At 52.3% G+C, this 23,217-nt stretch overlaps 1 protein-coding gene across 5 annotated transcripts in view; it reads left to right on the plus strand.

Annotated features, from left to right (window-relative positions):
* The window catches only part of PRKCZ (protein kinase C zeta), a 101,238-nt gene that overhangs the window by 11,921 nt on the left and 66,100 nt on the right, over positions 1 to 23,217 (plus strand). The window contains exon 1 of one of the 5 annotated variants that reach the window (XM_025427462.3): positions 5,285 to 5,447. The exons of 3 other annotated variants lie outside the window; for them this stretch is intronic. In XM_025427462.3, the coding sequence (XP_025283247.1) occupies positions 5,300 to 5,447 (148 nt within the window). In that variant the 5' untranslated portion in view covers positions 5,285 to 5,299. Of the gene's footprint in view, positions 1 to 5,284; positions 5,448 to 5,655; positions 5,805 to 23,217 lie in introns of those variants that run through there. One more of the 5 variants, XM_025427463.3, reaches the window with a different exon arrangement.

The raw sequence follows: 23,217 nt of genomic DNA on the forward strand, positions 1-23,217 counted from the left end.
GGATCCTTATTACTCCCTTACTTCTACGGCTTTGGGAATGATTTTTCTGCAAGTCACGAAGTTAGCTGTTCGTGACTGGTCGTGGTTCAGGTTGCAGTTTTGGAGTTGGCTGTCACAGCTGCATGCCCCTGGCCCATGACCCCTGCCCTGTGGCCCTAGACCCCAGAAGTTCTGATTGCTGTGCTTCTGGATTCATGTGTCTCTAAGTTTGCTTTATTTCCCCTGTGATTCCTCCTTTGATCCGTTGGTTGTTCAAGGCTGTGTTTAATTTGCAGACCCTGGTGACTTTTCTAGTTGTCCTTCTGTCATTCATGTCAGACTTCATCCTGTGGTGGTTGCAGAAGACACTTTGTATATTTATCTTTTAAAATCCAGTGAGACTTGTGGCCACTGGTGTGGGCTGTCCTGAGAATGGCCTGTGAGCTCTCGGGAAGAACATGTGTGCAGCTGTCCGGCCGTGTCAGTTTATTGTGCTGATGCCATTGTGTGGATTTCCTGCAGCTCGCTTATCCGTTTGTGTATCAATGGACCCTTGGCTGTCCCCATGTCCTAGATTGTGTTAATCATGCTGCTGTGGCAATCATGCAGGTTCGAGGGTTCGAAAGTACTAAACGAGTAGCCTGGTTTTGGCCACACCATAAAGTCTAATGGAGTTTGTCTATGTTGAGGCATCGCCAGGATAAACGATCAGTGGGGCCCCATGAGGCCAGTTTTGGGCCCACATGAGCTGACCTCAGCTGGCCATGTGCTGCCCATCAGGTGTGAGCGATGGAGGTGACCATGCGTGGAGATTCAGCTGGGAGGCCGGGATTCCTGCTATCAGCAGCAAGGGCCCCATCGGAGCTGGGAGACCCAGGAGGACCCCTCCCACCAAGTGGTAGTACATTTCCAGGCATGCCAGGACTGCACGTGTGACATGATAAGGAACTGAGAATCCTGGCAGTTTGGTGGGCCAATGACTCTGTGGGAACCCAAAGTGTGGCACACCTCTGGTGGCTCTAGGTGGTTGGCTGAAGCACAGGAGTAACATGGCAGCTCCAGTGTCTGCGGGAGGTGCACCTGCTGGCTCCAGGAGGAGTGTGCCAGGCAGCACAGAGGGCTTTGTGGCCTCATGGGTCCCCTCCAGGCCACGAGGGCCTTGGGCCTCACCCCCTGCCTTTACCCCCTGTGTGCACAGTCTGTTCCCAGCTGTGCCCATCCCCAGGCTGGCCATGCTCTTCGGGGGTCCTGGTGCACACTGCAGACATTTTCTTCCAAACCGCTTCTCTGTCACGTGCCTTTTAATGCCTCAGGTCACACGGAAATGTTAACGTTTGAGGTTTGCATGTTCAAATCTGTTAATATTTTCCTTTCTGGCTACCCCAAAGGGTAGAAAAAAAAATGTTTCTTGCATTTTAGTCTGGAATGTGAGTCTGTGTCTGGGATAGTGTTGGCCTGGTGTCTGGTGTGACACAGTCTCTTTGTCTTGAGTGGTCAGAGCTCTTGGACTCCACATGCAGCAAACCCAAGACTATGTGTTCTGCCGGGCCCTGCAGGGAGCCTGCATCTCTTCACCTGTAAGATGCAGCAAATGCCTTACTTGGGGGCTGTGGGGAATTGATAATGCACTGCACACACCTGGGCCATGGCCCCCGAAACAAATAACAGAGCAGTCCCCTACACTGGTGGTGTCACTGGGTGGATGGGGTGGGGCTGGTCTTGTGAAGGAGAGACCCAGAGAAAGGTGGCACTTGGCAGTGAGAGGGGTCTGAGGTCTCTCCCTGACCTCAGTCTCTCCCTGACCGTGGTGTGGTTCCCTGACAGTGTCTACCCCTGGGTCTGTAGCAAAGGGCTGCAAGCTCAGAAGAGTGTTGCCCTGTCTCAGTCTGGAGGCGTTTGTCCTCTGATATAGGATGCCTTCCAATGCTCCGCTTCTGGTGGGGGACACAGGCCCCTGTTGGCACTTTGCTCCAACTCTCTTCTGCTCTGTCTTCACATGGCGCCTCCCACGTGTATGTCTGTGACTCCAATTCTTGCCTGCAAAATAGGAATAATGGGATCATGTATAAAATAGTGTTTGCAAGGGGGTGCTGGCGGGGCTCACTCAGTAAAGCACCCAACTCTTGATTTCAACTCAGGTCATGAGCTCAGGGTTGTTAGATTAAGCCCACCTGTGTCTTGACACTCAGCATGGAGTCTGCTTGAGATTCTCTCTCTCTCTCTCTCTTTGTCTTTCACCCCTACTCATGCACACGCTGTCTCTCAAATACATAAATAAATATCTAGAAAAAATACTTTGCAAAAGCGCAGAGCAAATGGTTAATCAGTGTGTCTCTAAAGGGCAGCTGGTAGCACTTACAGGGTAGCAGACCTAATGCAATTAATAAGAGGGGTCCCCACCCTGGCAGTGAGAACGGCTCCTACTACCTGGTGCCTCCGTGATGGTCCTGAGGGGGCTTCCTGGAGGAGGAGTCTCACCTGCCGGCAGGACTTTCCACATGGAGCTGGATGCAGGCCCTGCAGCCAACTCTCCCTCATTAGTCCAGGCATCTCTGTGCCCCTTCTCCTAGGCTTCGGGAACCCTTGGTGGGTGGCTGCTGGCCCTGGCAGCCTGTGGTGGGGCAGGGTGGCCCCACCCCCTCAGCTAAGGCCCCCCCCTGGCCTCCCTGTGGCCTGTGGTGAAGACTCAAGGCACCTACCAGGGCAAGGGTAACTGTACAAAGGCTGAGCAGGGACAGTGGAGTTGGTCCTGAGAGTCCATGGAGAACATAGAAGTCGGGGGGGTTTGGTGGCAGCAGATCCTGTCTTCAAAGCAAGCAGTGTCCCAAAAGGCCATTGAAATCTGGCACATCCTGTGCTCTGTGGGCCTGATCCTGGCCTGTCTTCACACTTGGGTGACACAGATGCCCCTGGGTGGGCTGGTGGCTGTGGGATCAGCTCCCTCGGGAGAGGTGTCCCATGTTCTACTGCACTGGCAGCACCCAGCACACTACAGAGGCCTATCTGGTCACCCAGGATGGCTGTGGGGGTGGGTTCTGGGGCTGAGCCCAGCATCTGGGGAAGGATGACCCCAAGAAGTGGGCCTTCTCTAGCTGTGTGGTGTCAGGCAGGTGGGTGCGGCTCCCTGACTTCCCTTCCCTGTAGGGGGTCTGTGGTCATAGCCACTTCATGGGGCTATGTGGACATTAACAGCGTTTCCAAGGGCTCCAGGGACATGCTAAGCACCCAGTGAGGCCAGCTCACCCCCACCGCCAGCCGGGCAGGTGTGTTGAAGGGCCGGTGGTGTCATCTGCATGAGGAACGAAGCAGAGCTCTAGGGTATGTGGAGCTTGGCCTGGGGGCTGAAGCCCTCAGGGAGCATCCTCCAGGCCCCGGTGGGCGGGTTACCTTGGAATCCTCCTGAGATATGCCTATTTTTCCCTGGTATTTATAGGTATGTCTATTGTTTTATTTAAAATCTAGTTTCATTCAGCTTTGTCTCAAATTACTTGCAACAAACTGGAAAAGCTAGTTATCCACCCAAAATAGGCTTCCATTAAAATTAGCAATCTGCCAGTTTAGCCTGGGTTTTCTAGAGTTCTTTGAAACTGGTGTTTTGCTCTGCATTGGACGTGCATGCTCTTGGCTGGAGGTCAGGCTTGGGCCATAAAGCTCTTGGTGGGTGAGGCTTTATGGTGGACCTGGGAGGTGTTTGCCCTTCCCTTTGGGTGCCCTGGAGACATGGTGGTTCAGTTACTTTATGATTCTGAAGTCTCAGTCAGGGGTCTGCAGACATTCTGGAAAGGCCCAGGTAGTAAATGTGTGGTCTGTGCTGCAGCAGCTGCGCTGCCGTAGTCAAACAAATGGGCCATGATAAACTTTATTTCGGGCACTGAAATTTGTGAGATTTGTGTTTCGTGCGATTTCCACGTGTCTAAGAAATTACAAGCCATCCTTAGCGTGTTGCTCAGGGCACCAAGCCCTGCTGTTCTCCAGCCCTCGCTGCCAGTGGCAGAGCCTTGGGGCCCTCGGCCTCTACCTGTTATATTCTCAAGACACGGTGTGTGAAATGCCCTCGCACAGCTGGTTGGCTGCCGGGCAATTGGAGCTCTGAAGTGACTTTAGGCCCCGCTTCAAACAACTGAAGGAGCTGGAGCTTGAACCCAGAGCTTTGGCCTTGACTCTGTGCCATGCACAGGAGCGAGCACAGATCTGGGGGCCTGGCACCTGCTTATAGGTGATGCACAGTGGTGGTTCAGGCCAGGAATGTGCCTCTCCCTGGCCCATAGCAGGCGTATGCTGGAGGGTGGGGTAGCAGTTTTGCCTAACCTCCCAGGCACCCTGGACCACGTAGGGTCAGCGTAGGTCTGGGACTCCAGGAGGCTGGACGAACTCCCCGGCCTAGGCTGCTGGCATCTCTTCCTTGGAATTGGAGGGAATTGGGTTTGGGCTCTCACCTAGCCACAGTGGCTAGAACCGTGGCTTCTCCCTCCCTCCCCTTCTGGGTCCCTGGCCCCCAGGCCTTGGAGCCCATGAGTCTTTGTGCCAGCCCCTTCTGGGCCTCTGTGGACACAGGCTGGAGGTCGCTTGCACTCAGTGGCCGCTGCTTCCCCACATCCCATGCGGGGGCCTGACCTGGCCCACTGGGGTCAGTCTCCATGGATCCTGCACTTGGAGGGCTCTGGGAATGAGCCGCCTCCTCTTGGCCGCTGCCCTACGTTCTCTTCCAGGACCGTCCTGATGCAGAGATGCTTGTTTTCGTGTGACGTCAGCTCCTCGGTATCCAGGCCGTGTTTTAGTTGCTGCCTCAGCTGCCGGCTCCCAGGGGAGCCGGGTACCACCCGGCCTGGAGACATGAGGAGGCAGGGATGTGAGAGGCGGGGGACGGGCCGGCCAGCCTTCCTTTAAATATCTGCTCCTCGCCTTTGAGCGCACCCTGCCCATTGTGGGTCCGAGGGGAGTGGAGGGCAGTGTCGGCTCACTAAAGGGAAGGAAGATGCCTCCCTGCACGCCCACCGCTCCGTAGAGCATAAAGAACCCTGTGCTGAGCAGGCGGGAGAAGAAAGCCCGGTGAGTAATGCACATCGCTCGTGCCTTCCTGCCTGGGTGCAGGCCGAGTATGAGTACGCGGCGGCGATGCTGCCTGGCTGCTGGGTCCAGGGCAGGGGCCTGGCCGCAGCCTCAGCGCCGCGTGGATGTGCTGCCAGCCGGGGGCAGGGATGCAGCCACGGGGCTCTGAGCCGCGGGGTGGGGGTGGGGGTGCAGAGCGGTGAGAGGCTCTTGTTTCTGAGGTGACAGATTTTTAGCAAAACAGGCCCCAGAGGAGCGAGCAGAGTAGCCGATGCGGGGGTGCCGGAAGGAAATGTGTCCCTGGGAAGCGAGGCCTGTCAGCGCGGCTGGGCAGCCAGGGGACACCAACCATCTCATGCTTATCCAGCAGCCGGGTGCGGGGGCTCTGGCTGAGGGCAGTGTGGCGGCGGCGCGTGCCGGTAGGGTGACTGGTCTGCCGTGGCCAGTGTGCACGCGCGTGTGCCCCGCTCGCTCCCTACTCTGCATTGCTGCAGGCAAGGGGTCCAACGAGCTGCGATGCTGCAGGCAGGAGCCCCCGGCCGCGAGGCTGGTGGCAGCAGCCCGCACCTGCTCCCCTGCACCGAGCTCCGCAGAGCTGCCGCCGCTCTGCGCGCCTCTGCTGGTCCTGGCCCCGTGTCTGCGTTGACGACAGCGTCGTGTTGGAGTCTGGGTGGCACGGCTGGTGTTGACGTGCCCGGCTCACTCCACCGGGGTCCACGGGTGTCGGTGATGAGCGTGGTGCCGGCGTCCGGTGTTCTATTCTGAGATGGTTGGAGGTAGACCCAGATGCGCCCGGGGGCTGCTTGGTGGCTGGTGGGGATGTGGGAATGTGGGTGTTTGGTGACGTCCATTTTGCAAGGTGTTTTTGTAAAAAAAACAACCACAGTAGACACCCCCCACCTTAGGCTGGCAGGCGGCTGATGCCCTGGGTGGACGGGCTGCCGGGATGGGTAGCCCCTGGTGTGGATGGTGCTGGGGTGACCCAGAGGCCTCTGAGCCAGCCTGCCCCTCCCCCAGGAGCAGGAGGGACAGTCGCTGCTCTCTGCCGCCAGCCCGGGTCGCAGGGCTAACGCGTTAGTTCTGGATCCTTGAATATTATGAAATCCAGGGTGTGCTGGTGGGTGCGTGGGAGAGGAGAGGAGCGGGGTGTCGGCTCACGTGTGTGCTTGCCAACGAGGAGAAATTAGCTGTGTCATAGTTTCTTGGGATGTCTGGGACATCTTGGCCTCTTTCCTTCCGTGTGGTCACGCGCTATGAGTGCGTGGCTGATGTGAACCCTCACGGTGCTGCTACGCTGCCGGGCTACCCTGAACACGGGCCTGGGCAGGTGGCTTCTGGGCCTCAGGGCTTCGGCAGGGCTTAGAGCCCCACGCGGGGACAGGTTGGGAGAGCGAATCCCCCAGAAAGCCCCACTGTGTGTTGCTGCTGTCAGGTGGGGCTGTGGCTGGGTGTCACCTGTGTCTGTGTCCCGGTCAGATCCACATGGAGTCTCCTCTTCCTCCTGTCCTAGGGCGTCAGCCACTGACAAGGTGCTGTCACAAACTTCAGAGCCGCTGACAGTTATGTAAGGAGTTGTATGTACTGTTTGCCCAACTCTGAGGTCCCGCTAACCTCCCAGACGTCACATCCAGGGCCGCCTGTCATCCTGTCGGTCACACGGAGCAGCTGAGGGCCTTGGACGGTCCCAGACCCCCAATGGATGCTGCCCTCAGCCCCTCCCATCGGGGTCAGCATGGTGGGAACACAGGGTCATCTGTGGTCCTACCAGAGACTCCTGCCCCGAAGCACCCCCCAGAGGTCTGTTTGCTCCCTCTGGTGTAGATGTGGTGGCAAGGGCTGCATTGCATTTGGCATTTCTGACCACCCAGATGTGGCACAGTGCAGCCCATGGAGGTCAACGCATTGGGCCGAAGCTCAGGTCAGCAGGTGCCTGGGGTCAGGCTCCAAGATCCAAAGACGAGGCAGTGGCCGTTTCCTTGACTGACCAGAGGCTGTTTTGAGGCTGTGCAGGGGTAAGGGGGGCAGCCCTGAACGGCTGCTCTCCAGAACCGCACCAGGCCCGCTGAGGGTAAGCCTCCATGCCAGGTTTGATACGTCTTTGGTGTTTACATTCAGAGACCATAACCTCCTGTGTCTACCCCCCTTGTCTGTGGTGAATGAGGATTCTAGGGGCTGGGGTCTCTAATCCCTGCTGCCACTGGGCCTTTGCTTGTGCTGTTTCCTTCCTCTTGCAGGGTGAGTGGCCCTGAGGATCACTGCCCCCACAACCACTACTCCATGAGAGTTGGATGGCACGAAGCAGGCCCCCTGGACGTGTGTGGGGCTTTATGGGAGGAGCAGAAGGGCTTTCTCCGAAGCTGTCTGAACCAATTGCACATTCAATGTTCACATTGCTTTTGGTAATAAAGTTATGGCACAGAAGACAGCCCCACAAATCCCCCACAGGTGTATTTGGAATAGCAGTTTATTTTTAGGATTATCCTAAGTAGGTAGAGTAAGGCACCTCATCTATGACTGCTGTCTTTTCTGTTCAGTGTCTCTGTGGCTTCTGGGCTGACCTAGTCAATTCCATCCACCCCAGGTGACTGTGAGCCAGTGGACAGGTCTGCCGTCTCCCTGGGCGAAGTTCAGAGTCAGGCAAGGCAGGAATGCCACGTTGATAACTAATAAATCCTTTTTCGGAGGTTATTTCTAAGGTGCTGTAAGTGCAATCAGACAGATGTGCTTCACATTTGGTGCATGCACACTTATGGGGTGAATGGGAGATTGTACCCCAATGTCCGTGTGGGTGGAGGGGATCCTGAATTTATGTTTTATTTATTTATTTATTTTTTTGGTTGAATTTATGTTTTATTGCTCAGTTTGGTGGTTAGAATGTGTCTGAGGTTTTTTGTTGTTGTTGTTGTTGTTTTTTTAAGTTTGCTGCTTGTTTAAGCTTCTCCTAACGGGAAATTTAAAAACATCTGATTTGTAACAAGATGGAGCCTCGCGGTGTGTGCGTGTGTGAAGGGCCTTGGGTGGGAAGCGGGTGGTCAGCACCACATGGGCTGTCTGTTCGCTCAGCCCCACACAGCCCCGTGCCATGCCTCCGAGTACTCATCTGTGAGATGCAATTGTAGAGGAAACTGAATAAAGTCATGCTGAGCATGGACAGGCTGGGCATGCCTTGTCTTGGTCGGGAAACCATATCGTTACTGCTAAATGCTTATGTATCAAGTTTGCGTTGTACATTATTTTCAGATTTTGAATTTGATTTTGAGCTTGACATGTTTATGTTTTAAGGTATTGAATACTTCCATGTGGTTTACGAAGAGAGAACAGGTGTCCCTGCCCCTTCCTCCCCTCCAGGAGGGGCTCACTTCCCATCCGAGTGGCTCTTCTTGGCATTTCCAGATTTCTAAATAACGCACCTATGCTGCAGCTTCTAGACTTTCCTGTTTGGGATGTTACCTCTTCCCCTCTGTCTCTGGAATGGGTCAGCTCTCTTTTTCTGCTCCCAATATAGGGTTAGGTCAACTTTTATTGTTTAATCACTGAGTGTTTACATTATGGCGGATTGGAAAAATATTCACAAGCCATTAGCATTACATTTTTTTTTTCTTGTACAACTTTTAGTTTTTCTTGGGGATAATAATTGCCTTGCTTTCCCCACCCCTTCCTTGGCATTTCTAGAAGTCTTGTCTCAAATTTGCCCATAATTTTTCCAGGAGGGCAGCCCTTCCCCAATGTCTGCACCACATCCCTCCTGGTGCCCCCGGGCCTCAGCACAGTATATCCTGGGCCCTTGTGATAGTTTAGCTGGTTATAGAAGCCAGACTGGAAACAGTTTGCTCCCCCCACCCCGCTCCGAGCATTTTAAAAGGATTGTACCCATGTCCTCCAGCCTCCCAGAAGTCAGGGACCATTTTTATTTTTGTGTGTGCTTTATTTTCTCCTGAAAGTGTTCAGGATTTTTTTTTTTTTTTTGTCTTTATTGTTTTCAAGTTTCATTGTGATATGTCTTGCTGTGGCCTTTCTTGTCTCTTGTGCTGAGAAGTTACAGTGCAGGAACTGAAGACACTGGGCATGAGATGCTTTTGTTTCTTTTTTTTTTTTTTAAAGATTTTATTATTTATTTATTTATTTATTTATTTATTTATTTGAGAGAGAGAGGCAGAGACACAGGCAGAGGGAGAACAGAGGGAGAAGCAGACCCCACGCAGGGTGTCCAATGCGGGACTTGATCCCGGGTCTCCAGGATCATGCCCTGGGCTGAAGGCGGCACTAAACCGCTAAGTCACTGGGGCTGCCCTGTTTCTTTCCTTGATGGTCCCTTACCCTACAGTTGTCACTTTCTAGAGCTACCATGAGTCATTTGTTGGCACCCCCCCGACCGGCCTTTAATTTTCTTGTCTGTTTTCCACTTCTGTTTCTTTTATTTTCTAGGAGATATCTTACATTTTTCATGTCAAAACCATCTCTTATTTGTTGTCTTTTTCTTTGTTTTTCATTCTGAGAGCTCTTTCTTAGGCTTTAAAGGTTCCTTTTTAAAATAGTGGCTTGGGGGCCCCTGGGTGGCTCAGGCGTTTGAGTGTCTACCTTCATCTATCTCCAGGTTCTGGGATCAAGTCCCTTGTCAGGCTCCCTGCTCAGTGTGGAGTCTGCTTTTCCCTCTCTCTGCCATTCCCCTGGCTCATGCTCTCCCTCTTTCTAATGAATTAAAAAAAAAATAATAGTGACCTGCTCCTGTTTTAGAGGTGGGAGATCACACTGTTTCTTTGAGGTTATTAACTGTGGCAAGAGGCCCCATGATATAATGTAATTGTGCAAGTTCTTAAACACTTGTGGTTCAAGGCTCCCCACTTGTGAGCTGGTGTCACCCTCACTATGCCTGACGCAGGATGTACTGCTGTTGTCTCTGTCCAGTGGTGAGAATGGCACCTGAATCATGGAGAGGTCAAGCAGTTTTCCCAGATCATAGCCACGTGCTGTGGAGCTGGGGTTCACCCCCTGGGACCTGGGCTTGAGTCTGTGTTCTTTGGCACAGTGCACGGTCCCCACTCAGCCACTTACCAGCCATGTGACCTTGGTCACAGCCATGTCCACCCTGTGGTTCAGACCCTGGGAAGTGGGGTGCTGACCATGGGCATGGCTCCCATCACTGTGAGGACCATGGCATGGTCTGAACTCGGAGCAGCAGTGAAGAGGTTAGGCCATGCGGTAGTGCTGTGGAGTGAGTGGTAAAGTCATCTTCTTTGGTGTTTCCTTTGGCCCTTGACACGGCTCTGTTTCTACCGGAGTTCTTTTTCTCAGTGGGCTTTGGCCTAGGAGGATTTCCACAGCCTTGGGCAACCCTTGGTCATCTGCCTCTGTTGACACATGGGGCACCACAGAGCTGGTGTACATTGCAGTGTGGTGGCCAGGGGAGTGTTCTGCCTGGGAAGGGGCTGGGCTGTCCCAGCCCTGGGGAAGGGAACTGCTATCCCCCCAGGCTGAGTCTTCATGCCCCCAGCTGCACTGGGTGAGGTCAGGGCTGGGAGCCCACGCTGTGGGCACCTCACTTTCTGGTGCACAGAGCCTCTGACTCACCGGCCTTTGAGGGATCAGTGCTGCTCAGACCCCTGCAGACTGCCAGACCATCTGCTTTCCAGCTTCTGATGTGGTGCCGCTTGCTCTGTGCTTCTTTTCTCATTGGTGTTTGTCTCCCTCTGACTTTGGTCTTGGGAAGGAGTATGGACCAATAGTTGTGTTCTTGCTGCTGTGTTTATCTGGATACCATCTAGATTATACCTTCCCGAGGCTAAATTACGCAGGAGAAATGGCGCTAAGAAAGGTCTTCACAGGTGGACGTGGGCGTGCGTGGCTGTTGTGAATCAGCATGTCCTGAGGCCTCGTGTCACCGTGAGACCCGAGACTGAGGTTACAGCCTTAAGTAAAAAGGCTGTGACTCACTTTCTTTTGATGGCTAGTGGTGACCCTGGGGCATAGGGGGGGTCTGGAAGGTGGAGCTGGGGGACCCACAGGTGCTTCGGCCATGGGTGTGTGTGTGTGAAAATAGACTTTATTTTTTAGAACAGTTTTGGGTTTTCAGAGAAGTTGGGAACATAGTACAGAATACCGCGGTCTCCTGGTTGTTAACGCCACGTTTGTGTCTATGTCAGTTATGACAAGCTAACCAGTGTCAGTGGTTACCATCAGCTGAAGTCCACACTTGACTCAGATTCTTGTAGATTTTCCCCGACGCCTTTGTTCTGTCCCAGGACCCCACACGACGACAGATGTTCAGTTGTCCCCTCTCCTTGGGCCCCTCTGGGCTGTGACAGTTTCTCAGACTTACCTGTTTGGGGATGACCATAGCGGATTTGAGAAGTGCTGGTCAGGTGTTTTGTAGAATTCCCCTCAGTTTGAGTTGCTCTGATGTTTGTCTCGTGGTTAGACTGGGGTGTGGGTTTCCGGGAGGAGACCCTGGAGGTGCAATGTTCTTTCATTGCACTGAATCCCTGGTCCCTGCTCCCAACACGGCCTGTTTCTGTGGTGTGACCTTGGGGTGTGTCTGCCACTGCCACTGCTGCCCCTGTAGAAGGACATTGCTGCACAGCCCACATTTGAGAAGAGGGAAGCATACTCCTCCCCTTTAAGGGGGCATCTTGAGTTCTGTGTGGGCGGATTCACCCCCCCCCCCACGTTCACCTGTATGGACTCTTGGATGTCAGCCTCCTACTTTGGGTTGCTCACATTGTTGCCACTGTGGTCTCTGTGGGTCAGCCCCAGGAGTGATGACAGCCTTCAGGGGAGGGGCTGGGAGGTGGGCCTGGAGCTCCCATGGGGAAGGCAAGGAGGGCAGTCTCTGTCCCCCCTTCCGGTCAGGCAGGAAGAAGAGCAGAGCATGGACCCACAGGCCCAGAATCGGTGCCCAGCTGCCCGACCCTGGACACAGGCTCTTCCTCACATCCCTTCATCTCTAGAGTTCTCTGGGAGTCTGAGAACAGTTGACAGAGGCAGAGAGAGCCCTGATCAGCTTCACAGAAGTTCCGTCATGTCAGCGCCAATCTCAGACGGGCAGCCTTCTGCTTCGTAGCCCCATTCATTTCTCTTGTATTTCCTAAGTCTGTTAAATGATGACATTGAAATAGGCTCGATCAAAGCTGTCAATGCATTTTCATACTGGACACTGTGTGGTGGCACCAGGTGCCCAAGCATCTTTTCACTCTGCTCTCCAGGCGGCCACCACCACAAAACTGCTGGAAGTGGCTCTATTTACTGTTGTAGGCCTGGTAGCAGCTCCCACCTACTGTGTTTGCCCCGGGTGCCTTGTCCCTGCCCTGGTGGGGTGTCTGGGGAGAGGGACCCAGCGCTGCCTGTCATGAGTCACAAGTATGCAGGGTCGGTTGGGGGGGACGGGACAGGTTGGCTAGCATGCATCTGTCAAGCATCCGTCAGACCATCTGCCGTAAGCCAAGGGGAGCAGAGCTGGTCCTGCTTTACTGAGCCCATGAGGAACGTGGATTTGCGTGGAGATGACGACTGATCATGTTGTGAATGGGAGGTTAATTAGTCCTGTGATCCAAGCTGTGGTGTGCTGCAAACGTTCAACAGCCGGCTGTCTGGGGAACAGGACAGACCTGGTTTGTCACTCTTGCCGGTTTCCCTGGTGTAGATACTCCCACCCCTGCTGCTCTCAGGTGAGCACCCCGATGTCGCTGAAGGCGGTGGTACTGGGAGATGCTCAGCTGGCTCTGGAGAGCTGGACATGAGGAGATCGGGAAGGTGACAGAGACCGGGGCCTGTTCACTTGGTCACTTCATCTCTGAAAAGGACACTTTTCTGATTGGCTCAGAAGGGGTTGCCCCCTTTTAGCATGGCGCCCATGACAATCCATAGTGAGCTGGGGACCTGAGGAACAAGGAGCCCCCAGGGCAGCAGACCCTGAAGGCGGCAGGTGGAGGGCCAGTGTGCTGCCTGGGGTGCCTCCTCGCATCCCCTCCTGCTCTCTCCTTCTCCTCTATCTTACTAGGGCTGCATGTGAAGTGACATTTAAGGCTGTTCTGCTATTGAACCTGTTTTATGTGCCTTCTTCCCACATCACCACATCTGGGTCTTGGACCAACCTCATGCCACACCCCTGGAGGGACAGGTGTTAGGGAGAAGGTGCTGCTCTGAGGGAGGTTGCTGCATTCATGCTGCAGACCCAGGCTGCTTGATGCCCATCTCCAGCACAGATCTCTGTCCCCTCTGGTCCCAGTCCAGCCTCCTTCAGCCTCCTCTAGCCTTCTCTAGCCTCCAGCTTCCTCCAACCTCCAGCCTCCAACCTCCTCCAGCCTCTGTCCTTGTTGGCCAGCCACTGCGGGATCCTCCCGACACTCCTGAAAATTACTGAGAACCTCACAGACCCTTTAGATTGTTTTTCATCTAGCGTTGACTGTATTTGAAACGTAAAATGGGAAGTATTAATTCATTCAAACATTTTAAGCCTGTTATGTGTTAACATAAGTCATGTTAGCAAAAATTTTAATGTACATTTAATTTTAATGAAAAATGACTCCTCTCCCCCCACAAAAATAAATAAATAAAGTGTGAGGGTGGCCATGTTGCTGCAGACCTCAGGGGTGTCTGCATAGGGCATGCGGCTGGACTACTCCATGCACCTCTGCATCAGCCCGTTGCAGCTCATTGTGTGCTATTGAAGTGTGAGGGAAACCATAGCATTTTTACATGTTAGTTGCCATGTAGACTCTGAAACTGTATCTTAGGTTCAACTCCTTCACTGTCTTATATTTGAATAGGTTTGTTTGTTTTTAAGGATTTTATTTATTTATTTATGAGAGACACACAGAGAGTGGCAGAGGGAGAAGCAGGCTCCTCACAGGGAGTCCGATGCAGGACTTGATCACTGGACCGCAGGATCACGCCCTGAGCCAGAGGCAGACGCTCAACCACTGAGCCACCCAGGCATCCCTTGAATAGGTTTGTTACCCACGCGTACTTTTGTGACCTCACATGCTGGTCATCTGGAAAATTTCACTGAGTTAACGCAAGTCTCCTAAAGATGTGCTGGGAAGCCCCCCTCCACTGTGGAGGCAGACTGTCTTACTGTGGGTATAGCTTGTAACCAGGGCTCTCCCACTGTGGTTCCCAGGACCCCGGGGTCCCCAGGCTTGCCGGGCTCAGCCAGCTACCCCTGTCCCCTTGCATAGGAGGACATATGTGGCTGGCCAGCCTGCAGCCCTGCTGTCTATGCTGGGGACATGTATGGGGAGGCGGGGTGCTGAGGATATCCAGGGTCCACTATCTGGGTGTCCCGCCACCCAGGCCACCCAGAGTTGGGCCTGCTCAGCCACACTCTATCAGCCAATGGGACCAGGCACTGGAGGGGGGTGAGTCACAGGTGTGCTCTTTGCACTCCACAGCTAGTCTGCTCCTGATTCTTCCCATCCCACCCCCTTATTCCCCTGGCAGGATGGGTTGGCTCTGTTGGCTGGGGATGAGAGGGGTTGTGTGCACAGACGTTCCCCCTGGTGTCTGAACCAGCTCAGGCAGGCACCTCGGCACAATGTGGAGCTGTAGCAGGAGGGCAGGAGCAGACTGGAGGGAGCGGTGGGCTGTTGTGGGAGCACACGAAGGGTCTGGGGTGTTGACAGAGCAGGTTAGGGTCTGCCATGGGTCCCACCAGCTAACCCTTAGTTCTGTGTCATTAAATTGCACTTCCTTGGGTGGTGGTGTTTCGTTCTAACAAAAGTTTATCAGGGGTATTTTCGATATTGTGTGTCCTTACTTGAAGATGAGGACAGGGAGTTGTTCTGTGTTCTCACAACACAGTTGTTCTGTGTTCTCACATGGGATTTTATCAGTTAGCCAACACCTGGGGCTGGATGAAGCTGGTGACACACACGCGATGTGCCCGGATGGTAGGAATTGGGTACATTTGTGGTGGCATCTTACCAGATGTGTTCCCAGACCTTTATAACCGGGGCTTTGAGGGGTGGTCCTCTTGGGTCTCCCCTGTGGTCCCATGGCTGGTTGGCAGGGCCAAGCCTACATTCTCTGCCACGCTCTCTGCCACGGCGCCTGTAGCCTCCCATTTTTCCAGACTGTGCTTTTGTTTGTTGTATTGTTTTGAGATTCTTTTTATCTGAAGATGCCTCCTCCAAGCCGATACCACCAGTGATTTTTTCTTCATGCTCAGAGCATCTTACAGATGGTTTCTGCATTCACGAGTGGTTCTGCCAGACTCAGGCACTCCCATCGCAGTGCTAGGGTGTTGGGCGACCCTTGTCCAGCGTCAGTTGGCATCATGCCATAGGGAAGTATGTCCCTTCCCCCAACCTGTTTACAAAATCCATGCAATACCAATATGGACGAAGATTTCCTAAAACTTGAGTTTATTAAAAAAACACTTCTGTCATGATTGATGTTGAGGGTCTGTGAGCTCTGATGTTTCCAGCAGTTTTGAGCATTTCACCCCCGACCTGGTTGCCTCCAGGATTCCAGGCACATGAGGGCCAGCCTGGAGCCAGCTATTCCTTGGGGAGCCCCCTGTGCCACTCCCCCAGGACCAAAGAGCCCCTGTGCCTCCCCCCCACAAAGCACACATACCCCATGCACACATACCCCTCTTTACCCCCTAGGACCACAGAACCACCCCCCACACTGTTCCCCCCACCCCCTGGACTGTCCCCCACCCTCCATCCTGGACCACAGAGCCTCTCTCCCCTGAACAGCCCCAGGCAGCTCCCCCATGGAGGAGACAGTCACAATGAGTCCAGAACTGGCAACCAGAGCCGAGGTAGGGCCAGGGATTCTCTGCTTACTGGTCCTTGGACTTCTTCCATCTGTTGCCGGTTGGTGCATGTTTGGGCATTTCACTTGAATTCATCTCTTGTCATCTTCCAGTGGTGTTATCAGCGTAATGGTCAGTTGAGTTTATTTTCCTCTGTTTGCGTAATTTTAGGGTATTTCCCCATCCTTGTTTGTCTTGCTTATGGGCTGTATAAACACATTAACCTGATTCAGACTTAGAAACTACACGGAGAGATTGCTCAGACCCATTGAATCACTTCACCATCCTGCGTGTCATCTCGTAAACTTGGAAACAAGTGCATGTGTTAGCAATGCTTGTTGCCCAGAAAGTCTCCACATGTGTACACTCTTCTTAACATCTTACACGCATCCACATTTCTAATAACAGGAATACAGGTATGTATTTAGAATGAGAATAGAGATCAAAAGAAATGATGAATGTTTTTTGAAAGAGAGAGCATGAGTGATAGAACACAAGCAGGGGGAAGGGCAGAGGGAGAGGGAGAAGCAGATTCCTAGCTGAGCAGGAGGGAGCCCAACGCCACCCGATCCCAGGACCCCAGGATCATGACCTGAGCCAAAGGCAGATGCTTCATCAACTAAGCCACCCAGGTGCCCCAGAAATGATGAATTTTTAAATACTAACGAACACTACAAGCGCTGCAAAATCCAGAAAAATAACATGAATTACATTCCTCAGTAAACATCTGCTTGGCATGATCCTATAATACTTTCTCACCCGGATTTTCCAACTGTGAGCACTGGCAGTGTTCTCTATAGAGAGACCTCTGTGATGATCATCTCAGAGTTCCTGTGCCGTAGTTGACAAGATTTTACTTTCTGGTCACAAAATCCTTTTTTTTTCAGCCTCATAATTATTACTAATAAAGTCACATACATTTTTAGGATTGTCTCGGAATTCGGGGAGAATTTCCATTGCTTTCGTGTGAGGTAGGTAAGACTTTATTATAGGACATTCCACATTTTCTTGCAGAGTGACTAGTCTTAAGCACTCTTTGGGATGACAATGCTGCATTGCTTTGTGGTCAAAGCCCTCGTGAGTGGCACACATTCTGTGAATTTTATGTTCTCTGCATTCATGTTGTAATGTTTTAGAGATGTGAGAAATGTAGGACCCAATTCGGTATTTTTGTGGAAATGCACTAAACAAAGCTCACCACGCGGAAGTGCCAGCTGCCTGTGGTCGTGCTGAAGACTGGTGCCCACCAGCATGGTGATCTGACGCATTCCAAGTCACACAGTTCTTTATTATCATTAACTATAATTTTTAAAAAGATTTTATGTATTTATTTAGAGAGAACAAGAGAGAGAGAGCACAGAGAGGGAGGCACAAGCAGACTCCCCACTGTACAGGGAGCCTGATGTGGAGCTTGATCCCAGGACCCCGAGATCATGACTTTACTTGAAGGCAGATGCTTAACCAACTGAACCATCCAGGCGCTCCTATTATTATTTCCAATTTTTGTTCAAAATAACTACTTTTGCTTCAAAACTTGGAAGCCTATGATGGTAGTTGCTGGTCGTGTAAAACATCTTGGCTGAGAGTGAGCCCCCAGCATGTGTGATGCCCTACATCCAACCGCCCTCCTCACACATCTTCTTTGGTTGTTGTGGCTTTAAAAAAAAAAAATCACATAATATGAAATTTACCACTTAACTTTCCTTAAATGATTCCTTTGATTTAGTTTTTATTGTTTTTGGGCTATTTAGGTTCACAGCAAAATCGAGAGGAAGATGCAGAGATTTCCTCCATATCCCCAGCCACCATACACATGCAGTCTGCCCTATGATCTGCACCCCACAGAGGGTGTGTTCGTGGCAGTCGAGCCTGCCGTGAAGCGTTGTCTTCCCCCAGGGTCCACGTTAACATTGGGGTCACTCGTGGTATTGTACAGTGTGTGGGTTTGGACAAGTAGCTTGCTGCCCTCCACCTGTGCATCCGTCCTCCCAACATTGGGAAACCACGGGGTTTCTTTCTTTTTCCTGTCTCCTAGTTTTGCCTGTTCCAGAAGATCAGGAGCTGAAATCCTACAGACCGGCTTCTTTCATTCAGTGATACGGACAAGTCTCTGTCTTTTCATGGCTCCATAGCTCATTTCCCTGTAGTGCTGAATACCCATTGTCTAAATATACCCCAGTTTACTCACCCATCAGCTGCTGAAGGACAACGTGGCTTTCTAGGTTTTAGCGGGTAGCGCTAAAGCTCAGTAAACACCTGTGTGCAGATTTCGGCGTGGACAGAAGTTTGCGGTTCCTTTGGATAAATGCCGAGGAGCATTGCCACAGAGCTGGGTCATATGGAAAGAGGATGTTTGGACCACTCCCCTGAGTGGCTGAGCCAGCAGTGACTGTGGGCTCATGCCACTCCATGTCCACCCAGCATCTGGTGTTGCCGGAGTTCTGGATTTGGGTCATTCTAATGGGTACATTTTTAACCATTTTAGTGTATGATTCAGAGACGTTAACTGTGTTTATTTTGTTGTGCTATAGACTTTAGAGTGCTTTCTTCCTATTGGCATGTCCACACAGAGCAACTCTGTAGGGAATGAGAAATAAAAGTAGATTTGGAGCATTGTGGCTTGCAGGGTAAGGCTTTGTCACGGGTACCGGTGTGGACAGCTGGGAAGGGGCCGCCACATGGAGACAGCTGGCCTGTCAGCACCTCTGAACCGTGTCCCGAAATGCCAGTGGCTCTTGTGGCGAATGTGCCTCTGGTGAAGTCTCTGCTTGTGGGGATCTCAACGATGCCCTTATTTTTGCAGTGCTTATTTAAGTCTTCTCCCATTGTCCAGAAAATTTTGGTGTTGTATTATCCAAGGAATAAAGTAAGATATCTGAGCATATATGTATCATGTCATCAAAAAGATGCATTGTGTAAGGAACAAATTAGTAACTCGGAGGTGCTTTCTTCTGGACTGGCATTTGGGAAAGGGGAAGGGTTTGCTGCCATGAGTGGTCTCCTTGGGACACACAGCTGACTGTTGGGAGTAGGGCAGGAAGCCCCGTCCCACTGGGCCCCCAAGGGAGCCGGCACAGAGTGCCCTCCAGGTGGGGCCCAGGGACAGGCGTGCAGGGCAGGCTGCCTGGTGACTGGCACGTGTTGGCTGCCTGGACACATGGTGTGAAGGCGTCCTTTGTTTGGACCAGAGCAGGGCTGGTTCTGAATAGCTGCTTTCTCCGCCTGCCCTGTGGAGTGGCCAGGAGGGGCTCTGGCTTAGATGCCATCGGGTTGGCCTTTGGTTCTGCTGCTTCTCCCGTGTGACCTTAGCTGTTTCTTCCTCTACCTGGCCCCGGCTCTGCCATCCTCACCTGGATGACACACCTCTGCTGGCTGAAGGAGCCTGTAAACAGGAGTCCTACTGGGCCTCGACCTCCCTGTGCCCTCCTCCCACTTCTCTCTGGTCAGCAGAGTCCCCTCACTGCCTTAGCCCTGCCTCCCTCTACCTGGAAACCTCATGCCTGGAGGTCTGCATGCCTCCCCTCTTCCCTGTCTTCTTTCCCTCCCCACTTCTAGCCCTCCCCCTCCTCTTCACCCATCCCCTTTCCTCCCTATCCCTCTACCCCCCCATCTCATCCCCTCTCCTCCCTCCCCCATCCCCCATCCACCTTCTGCCCATCCCTCTACCCCATCCCCCTTCCTCCCCATCCCCCACCACCCATCCCCTTCTCTCCTTGTCCTCTCTCCAGCCTCTGCTCCCAGGCCTCTCCCTTCATGAAGGTTTACCCCACCCCTACTCTGTGTGGCCTCTGCGAGGGTGTGTCCTCCGTGGACGTTTACTGAATATCTTTCAGTGAAGATGCTGCTCAGGACAGTGATGGATCTCATGACTCAACTCCCCCCTCCTCCCACTGGGGGTGTTCCCAAAGGGCTCCATATCCTGGAACTAGTCAGGGGTACACTCCGTTGGCACTGCCTGCTGCCTGGGTCAAATGTTACTTCTGCTCCATGGGTCCGGCTGGGTGAGACCGAGTAGCCTGGGTCATCTGTGCAGCTCCACTGCTTGGGAGCCTTCACGGCTGTGGTATCTTCACCCTGTGTCTTAGGAGGGACAGTGGTGACTGCAAGTGGACATGCTGGCAGTACCAGAAAGAAAGGACTTGGCACAGAGTGCTCCTCGGGGAGGCCCCTTGCACGGTGGAAATGAAGCCTCGGCTTTCTGTTGCATTTCCCTCCCTGTTCCCACGTATGGTGCTGTGTGTGGGACCTGGTATAGCTGGCCTCTGAGCGGCAGGGGAGGCTTCCGAGATCCAATCTGCCTGGGACTCCAGTGACCTGTTTGGGAGGGGAGATAGGAGAGGGGCTTCTCATTTTTCCCTATAAAGTGTAGTTTCTTTGCATTCAGACTTTTTTCCATACAAGTATTTTAATCATTTTAACTTCACTTTCTGTACAGTTTGCAGAATCTCATTTTTTTCTTAACTTTATGACCTAAGATATTGAATACACTTTGTGAATACCATCTTCAAACACTGCCAAATGTACACAATATGGATATATTTTAATAAAAGAGTCAGAAAACTATAGCCCACCATTGTTCTTTTTTTCTTTAATTGCTGCAAAATGCACATAATATGAAATATACTGTTTTAACTGTTTTTAAGTGTATGGTTCAGTAAAGTACATTCCCATGCTCGTGCAGCCATCATCACTGTCTCTAGAACTATCCATCTTCCCGAACTGAGACTCTGCACCCATGCAACACTACCTTCCCCTCCCCTACCCACCCCCAGTCTCCTCTGCATTCAAAGATTCAAGCACCTTACAGAAGCGGAATGACCAGTGTGTGTCCTTTTGTTACTGGTTTATTTCATTGAGCATCATGTCCTCAAGACTCATCAATGCTGTGGTCCAAGTCAGCCTCTCATTCCTTGTTAAGGCTGGATGATAGTTCAAGTCTGGTCATGCCACACTGGGTTTATTTGTTCACCTGTGGGTGGGCCCTTGGTCTGCTTGCACCTGGTGGTTGTTGTGAACACTGCTGCTATGAACACAGGGGTTCAGGTGTCCCAGCGAGACCTGCTCTCTGTTCTTTTGGGGACACACCCAGAAATGGGGTGCTGGATTGTATGGTAATTCTCATTTTAATTTTTGGAGGAGTTGCTGAATTCTTTCCCGCAGAGGCTGATGCATTTTGTGCTCCCACCACAGTGTACAGTGTTCTGGTTTCTTCATATTTCCATGCATACTCAGCTGTTGGCTGTTTTTTTTCTTTTCTTTATTAATTTTATTTATTTTGAAAGGCAGAGAGACAGCACAAGCCAGGGTGGATGGTGGAGCAGAGGGAGAGGGGGCAGAGAGCCCAGTGTGGGACTTGAACCCAGGACCCCAGGATCATTACCTGAGCCGAAGGCAAATGCCCAACCACTGAGCCATCAGGCACCCCTACTGTTTTTTCATAGTAGCCATTGTGATGGGTGTGAGGTGGTGTCTCTGCTTTGATTTGCATTTCCCTGATAATTAGTAACGTTGAGTATCTTTTTATGCTCTTATTGGCTATTTGTCTCTAATTTGAAGAAATGACTTTTCAAGTCCTTTGCCCATTTTAAAAAATAGGTTGTTTACTTTCTTTTTTTTTTTTTTTTTAAATTTATTTATGATAGTCACAGAGAGAGAAAGAGAGAGAGGCAGAGACATAGGCAGAGGGAGAAGCAGGCTCCATGAACCGGGAGCCCGATGTGGGATTCGATCCCGGGTCTCCAGGATCACGCCCTGGGCCAAAGGCAGGCGCCAAACCGCTGCGCCACCCAGGGATCCCGGTTGTTTACTTTCTTGTTGCTGGTTGTCCTGGTTGAGTCTTTTTTTTTTTTTTTAAGATTTATTTATTTATTTGTTCATGATAGACACAGAGAGAGAGAGAGAGAGAGAGAGAGAGAGGCAGAGACACAGGCAGAGGGAGTAGCAGGCTCCATGCCGGGAGCCTGACGCGGGACTCGATCCCAGGACTCCAGGATCGCTACCTGAGCCAAAGGCAGGCGCTAAATTGCTGAGCCACCCAGGGATCCCCCAGTCCTGGTTGAGTCTTAACAGCAGACTTTATGCCGTGCATGTGGATCTTTGCCTTTTCTGCTGGAACCCAGTGACTCCCACGTGGAGGCACCATCTTTGGGGGGAAGACAGGCAAGCCAGCCTCTGGTGTCCTTGAAGGAAGAAAACTTGTGTAGAGTAGAAACTATTGTGTGTGTGTGAAACCCTTCCTGCAGCCAGCAGTGCAGTGACTAGTTGGCAGGCCCTCCATCTCCCTCGCCTCCCCCAGTCCCCAGTGCTTGTTCCCCTGCGGGGTCTGGCCAGTACAGCTGCCCCACTGGGTCTGTGTCCTGCCCTCCCCAGGATGCTTACTCACTGCAGCCCCCTCCTACCCCCCAGCAAGATTTCCTGCATGAAGATGAATCCTAGTGAGAATAGGATGAGGTAGCCTAGCCCGGGACTCTGGCCCCCAGTGTGAGGGCAGCAGGGACAGTTCCCAGTGGTTCCTAGGGTAATGCACACAAGGGAGGACCCAGGTCAGCATGAAGAAAAGAGACACAGCCTAGGGCCCCCCTCAGCGGCCCTGCATGCTGGGCTCCCTGACACCCCATCCGGGAGCAAAGCAGAGTGGTCTGTGCTCTGGATGACCAGCCAGTACTCTGTTTGTCCCTATCCTTTCTGGCAGCACGTGCCTGGGCCCCTGTGAGCCAAGGGTCACAGGTATATGAAAACCACCTTCATTTTCCTAGCTTTTGGATTTTAAACCATTGGGTCAGGTGGACTGAAGCTCTGTGGATTTATTTATGTAAAGCTCCTTTGCATTGATGTTCTTGGAAGCAAACAAAACAAGCATAATTTATTCATGAATTTGAGCTGGTCTGCTTTTGTACAAAGGGAGCTTTTAAATTTATTTATTTATTTATTTTTAGTATTAAAAGATGGTTCATCTGAGGAAGTGGAGGCTTGGTTTCCAAGGTGCTCACACTGTGAGGACCCAGAGGAGGTGGGGGAGGGGCGGGGGGCTAGGGGTTTGTGAGGGAATTTGGAGGGGTTGCTGAATCTCAGTCTCAGCCAAGAATTAAACAGACCCAGTGTCTAAGGCCAGCGGACCTCAGATCTGTGCTTCTGATACACTTGCCTCCCTCGTGTGAGCAGAAGCCGCCTGCTACGCTCACTTCCCAGTGTAAGAACCCCAGCACTGCCCTGCTGCTCCAGTTACAGGCTGGTGCCTGGAGACCCAGGTTGGCACAGAAATGCATGATGGGTTCTTTTATCAGAAGCACAAGAGAAAATGCAGTGCCTGCCTGGGGGGATCCCGCCGTGAGAGAGGCTACAGCTGGAGCACAGACTCCTGGCATCCTCCTCAGTGGGACAGGCATGGACAGGCATGGTTGGTCATAGGGGCTGTGTGAACAGATGTGGACAGT

This window comes from Canis lupus, chromosome 5 (genome assembly GCF_003254725.2).
Source record: "Canis lupus dingo isolate Sandy chromosome 5, ASM325472v2, whole genome shotgun sequence".
NCBI lineage: Eukaryota > Metazoa > Chordata > Mammalia > Carnivora > Canidae > Canis > Canis lupus.